The sequence below is a fragment of the Diabrotica undecimpunctata genome, unplaced genomic scaffold (genome assembly GCF_040954645.1).
Source record: "Diabrotica undecimpunctata isolate CICGRU unplaced genomic scaffold, icDiaUnde3 ctg00001539.1, whole genome shotgun sequence".
Taxonomy (NCBI): domain Eukaryota; kingdom Metazoa; phylum Arthropoda; class Insecta; order Coleoptera; family Chrysomelidae; genus Diabrotica; species Diabrotica undecimpunctata.
Genome location: NW_027312425.1, coordinates 22,807 through 28,644, shown reverse-complemented (window position 1 = coordinate 28,644; position 5,838 = coordinate 22,807). Strand labels below are relative to the sequence as shown.

Here is a 5,838-nt window from a genome sequence, read left to right as displayed (position 1 = left end):
TGAAATTTACATTCCGAAAACGTTTTGTATTTGTGATATAGCCCGTTTGGGTATTTTATTTATACCTTTTACTAAAAATTTTGAAATAAAATAGAAAATGCACACATATGTTCTACGTCAGACAAAAATAACATTCATACGGTTACTACACAAATTGGCGAAATTACTGTCACCAATATTAATAAAACCTCAGCAGTCCTGTGGCCCCCGCATGTTATTTACGCCCACACGCACCCCTCAGTTTATGTTGAAGACTTTAACAGTCATCATGAACTCTGAAAGTATAGGCACAGTGATATAAACAGCGAGGCTCTGCTAAACTGGAGACAAGAGGCTGACACTAATTTATTTCTTTGACGCTAAAGATCGGTTAACTTTTCGATCTGCAGCCTGGAGGCGAGAATACAACCCAGACCTATGTTTTGTTTTTACAAATGAAAACAATCAACCACTGGCAGATTCACATACAGTACTCCCAGATTTTCCATATAGCCAACATAGACCAGTAAAGATAGGGATGGGTTGTTTTAAGGATTGAAAAATAAAAAAACAAAAAATTCCATTGACCCAAAATACCGATATAAAATTAATTTAAATTAGATTAACAAATTGATTATCAAATGATTAACAAATCACTTTTTTACACATTTTATTATCAAACTGGGTAGTTTATAAGGGTTGAATTAAGCAACTCACCAACAGTACTTATTATAAGTATCCGAAGACCTTTATTTAACTGCATCAAACGATATTAAAACCTAAAAAGTACGTTACACCTAGTTTTATTAAAATTTTGGCAATAAGGGGTAGTTTTCACCCCTAAAAAATATTAAGCATATCGTGGGTATACTGCAAAAACTGACCAAGTCAATTTTTATCGATTTTTCGTTTATCAATCCAAGTCACTCGAAAGACGTAACCGAATACCTGGAAAAGTGCCCAAGTCAAAATATAAAGGCACGATGCCTTTATATTTACACATAACATCCAAATGTCTATGTCTCGGTATGCGTATCAATAGACTGGAAGAAATGATCATGTTGACTTGGTCACTTTTGCATGAAATGTGATTCACATTTCATATCAACATTGAACTGCGACAATTGGCTATTACGACTTGGTCACTTTTTGATGTTTTAGTTTTACCTACACGTTGTATGTTTATCAGTTGAATTATCACGTGTTGGAAAAGGAAATATTAAGTTTATCTTTCATTATGACGTCCAGGGGAAAGTTTTTAGTACAAATGTGTTTAGATGAAGGCGAAGCTAGTACTTCACATGAAAATAACGCAGGTGAGTGTTGTAATTTCGTAATATTTATTGAAAATAATTTTGAGGTTATGATGAGGATAACAAATTATAAAAGTATCTATTACTTAGCTCTTAGCAGATAAACGTTTTCCTTAAAAAATAATATTTATCGCCTCACTTCCTAACCATCAACAGTAAATGCCGCTGATACAAAGTTAATATTCTATGTAGATTTTTGTTGTTGATCATTTTGCTGTTTTAAAATATAAAACATAATAATGAGATCAAATTAGGGTGACTAATAATAAGTAACGGTTTCAGAACTATGGTCTTCTAAATCAACATCACAACACATTCCTATTTTGTCAGCTGGAACCAGCACTACGGAAGGTAAATATACATTTTAAAACTGATCTTTTTATCCTAAACTAATATTTTAATTAGGTTCATTCAATACTACTCTAATGCAAGGATGTTCAACTACCACGTCTGATAATGAAAAAGAGAATACCAAACATTGTGAAGAACATAATAGCTCTATTGAGGTGAGTAATATACCTGTGTCACCTACGTTTGAGAAAATAGTCGTTGATAGTGGTTCAGATTTTTCTACCGGCAGTAGTGATAACTATATTCCGAGTGATGATGATGGTTTATCAAATGTTGAATCAACTGATAGTGATGTACCCTTATCAAAACAAGAATGTCGTTGGAGAAGAGCTAACCCTTCCCGATGGAAAAGAAATATTAAAAAGAAAAATAGAATGTCAAGTTTGCCTTACAAATCAAAAGGAACAGTCATTGCAGCAAAAAAACCAAAATTGATTAATTGCAACTCTTGTAAATTCAAATGCTCTCTTAGTTTTAATGATGATTTCAGAAACCAGTTATGCTCGGAATTTTGGAGATTAGACTATAATCGTCAAAAAGATTATATTCTCTGTTGTGTTGCGAGCAAAGAACCTACTTGTAGAAGAGTTCGTTCTGGAACAGGTGCTCTCAAAACTGCAAGTAGGTACTATCATTTCCTAAACCAGGGTAAAAAAATTCGAGTTTGCAAGAATTTCTTTCTACGCACTTTGTGTATAAGCCACGGGCCAGTGGATAAGGCATTTTCTGGAGCAAATGATATAGGAATATTTGCAGCTAACGACAAACGTGGCAAAAAGAAACCGGCTAATAAAACCAAACCTGATATTATAGCGTCAATCAAAGCGCATGTACAAAGTTTTCCAACCATGGCATCTCACTATTGTAGATCATCAACTAAACGAGAATATTTAGATTCTAATTTATCTATCGCAAAAATGTACGAACTATATGTGGAAGATTGCAAGAAAACGGGAAAGGAATACGCATCTCAAATAACTTACCGTCGCATTTTTGGTACCAACTTTAATTTGTCCTTTTTTAATCCTAAAAAGGATCAGTGCCTAACATGCACGAACTACTTGAAGACAAAAGCTGCAAAAGAAAAATATCAGAATCACATTAAAAGACGAGACGAAGCAAATTTAGCAAAACAATCAGACAAAGAGCGCGCAATGACTGATAATAGTTTTTTAAGTGTCACGTTTGATTTACAAAGCGTTCTGCAAATACCTTCTTCAGATGTCTCACCAATGTATTACAGTAGAAAGCTGTGCGCGTACAATCTCACAATTTACGAAGCAGCTAGTCAAAAAGCCCACTGCTACGCATGGACTGAAATTAATGGTCAAAGGGGCAGTTCAGAAATAGGTACATGCCTGCTTAAGTTTATAAAATCTTTGCCACAAAATATTATCGAAATAAGTTTGTTCTCTGATACCTGTAGCGGTCAAAACAGAAATCAGTTTATTGCAGCATTATTTCTATTTATCGTACAAAACAGCAATTTAAATATTGTACAGCATAATTTTTTGGAATCTGGGCATTCTTATATGGAAGTAGATTCCATGCACAGCGCCATAGAAAATGCTAAAAAGAATGTTCCAGTATACACTATGCATGATTGGTTAAACATTTTTAGACTGGCACGCTCCAAAAGAGGCCGAAACAAAAGAAGTGATCCATATAACGTACAGGAATTAAGGTATAATGATTTTCTTGACATAAAGACCCTAGCTGCTAATACTCTTAAAAATAGAACCATTGATGAAAACGGTAATCGTGTTAATTGGCTAAAAATTAAATGTATGCGATATGAAGCAGATAAACCGCAATATATACTATTTAAGTACAACTATAGTGATCCAGAATTTCTTATGTTCAATGTAGTTGGACGTACTAAACGAGTTATAAATCCTATAAAAGAAATTCAACTATTATACTCTAAAGAAATTCCTATTTCTAAACTTAAAAAGCAGGATCTTCTAAAATTATGTATGACAGGAACAATTCCCTCTGAATTCCATGCTTGGTATCAGTCAATACCATCAGAGAGTGGAAAAAAAGATGTTGCTCCAGAGCCATCAGTATTGTCCGATTCGGATTTGGATTAGTTCTACTTGTCCGATTCGGAGTCAGATTAATTCTAGTATAGAAACTTTTACATTTTTGTTATCATTTTCCAATTTAAAAAATAAAGTAAATGTTTTTATTTGAAACTTCAGCCTTACACTGTAAATAAATAAAATTAGACATAGGTATTTTCTTTGTGTTTTATTATTGATCAATAATTATCATTTTGTGGCCATGATGTCAATATGAGAAAATTTCTACATCAAAAAGTGACCAAGTCAATTTTTTTTGCGAAAAACAAAAAGATTAATACAATCTTTAGAGATACTTAGAATCACTAACTTCAACCATTTAATACCTGGAAAGAAAAAATACATATCCTTTTAAATTGATTTAGAAATAAACTCAAATAAAATTACAAAATATTCAACATCAATTATCTCGAAAGCATCATATTTGACTTGGTCAGTTTTTGCAGTATGCCCACGATATATCGGCATAGGGTAGACTTTATGTAAAGAGGTAAGTAGAGTCTATTCCAAAAATTTTATCAAAATGGATACATTAGGATAGAAACCGAAAGGGAGATACTTATATTGTCTCTAAACTATCATGCTCTTCAACCTTGAAATATAGCTTGTATTATAGAAATTGATATAATATGTTTTTGAATTAGATGTACATAAAATGTCTTGGAATGTAGGTATGTAATTTTTTTATCAAATATTGTTATATATATATTACATTACAATATTTTATTAATTTTTTTAACCATTGGTTATATTATTTTATTTTAATAAACCCAAAAAATCTACAATTTCATTTCTTTAATTACTCGTCTCGTATAATACGTTAGTGTTGATATGTAGTACTCTGTAATCTTGTAAATAGCATTATCGATCGACATTCATTAAAAAGTGAAACATTCAGGCCAAGAAGATAAATGCGAATGCAGCGAATGCAAGCTGTCATGGCCCATGACACATATCTGGACGTAAATTAGCGATGATTCTGAAAGTTACAAATAACTTATTTCGGCTCGTACAAGGCTGCAGAAGTTACAAATTCAGCATCGTATTCCCAGTGGCGTGTAAATTTTATAGTTGTTAGTAATAAAGTACTACAGAGGAAATAAAAATACAACTTTTAGGATATTCTCGTCGTTTATGTAAATCTAGTAAGAATTGTTCTGCAGCAGGCATAAGTTCCTCGGAGGGCATATTCGCTTCATTTTTATGTCAGAAGGCTAACAGCAAACATTTCAAAGAACACAGAACAATTAACTTAATATTTTTTGGTTAATATTTTTAAATTGCGCAAAGGTAACAGCCACTAAAGTAAGATATCTTCAATTAGCTGCAGATACTAGGTAACTAAAATATTTCTGTGATGATTGTGGGCAAGTTTTACTGTTAGTGCCAATTTTGAAGTCTATGGTTGGAGATATAAAAGATTGAAGTAAAGAAACTTAAATATGCCAATGAAAAATCCTTACACGAAAAGGATAATCAGATTTGTGATCAAAAGAAGACTATTGATGAACTGAAATGCAACTCCAATGTGTCAAGTTTGCCTTTTGAAGAAATGTTTATAGAATTAAACGAAAGAATTGTAAAATCTAACAATGTTATGTTGTTCAATGTTCCCGAATTTAATTCTTTAAATAATGATATATTAAAGATAGGATCTAATATTAAAGATAGGATAAAACAAGAGATAATTAAAGTCGAGGAAATTATGAAGCAAATAAGAAAGGATGAAGCAATGGATGATGTAGTGAAAGTTATTCAAGTAGGGAAGAACACAGGTAGTAAGTCTCGGCCTCTTAGAGTTATTGTTATCCAATGATAGTGTTGTTAAGAATATTTCAAGAAATAAAAAGACTACAGAACTCAACAATCAAAATAAATAGTGATCAAACAAATATACAAAGGAATATGTTTAGTAAAGCTTGAAAGGAATTAAAAGAGAGATAAAATAAAGACGAAAAAAAATTGCCATAAAATACAGAAATGGTGTACCAAATATTCCATCATTAAAGAGGGAAGAAAAAAACTAATTTCATCCCCATAACAAGTTTATTGCCAGAACGTCGGAGGACAAAAATTCAAGATCTTATTAGTTTTGTTTTATGTACTGATGA

General features: G+C 32.0%; 1 protein-coding gene across 1 annotated transcript; it reads left to right on the top strand.

Moving 5' to 3' along the window:
• Positions 1 to 986: 986 nt before the first annotated feature.
• On the top strand, positions 987 to 3,736 carry LOC140431624 (uncharacterized). Its single transcript, XM_072519518.1, has 3 exons — positions 987 to 1,295; positions 1,575 to 1,643; positions 1,698 to 3,736. The coding sequence occupies exons 1-3, from the start codon at positions 1,217 to 1,219 to the stop codon at positions 3,734 to 3,736; spliced, it is 2,187 nt and encodes a 728-aa protein (XP_072375619.1). The 5' UTR covers positions 987 to 1,216.
• Positions 3,737 to 5,838: the final 2,102 nt, after the last annotated feature.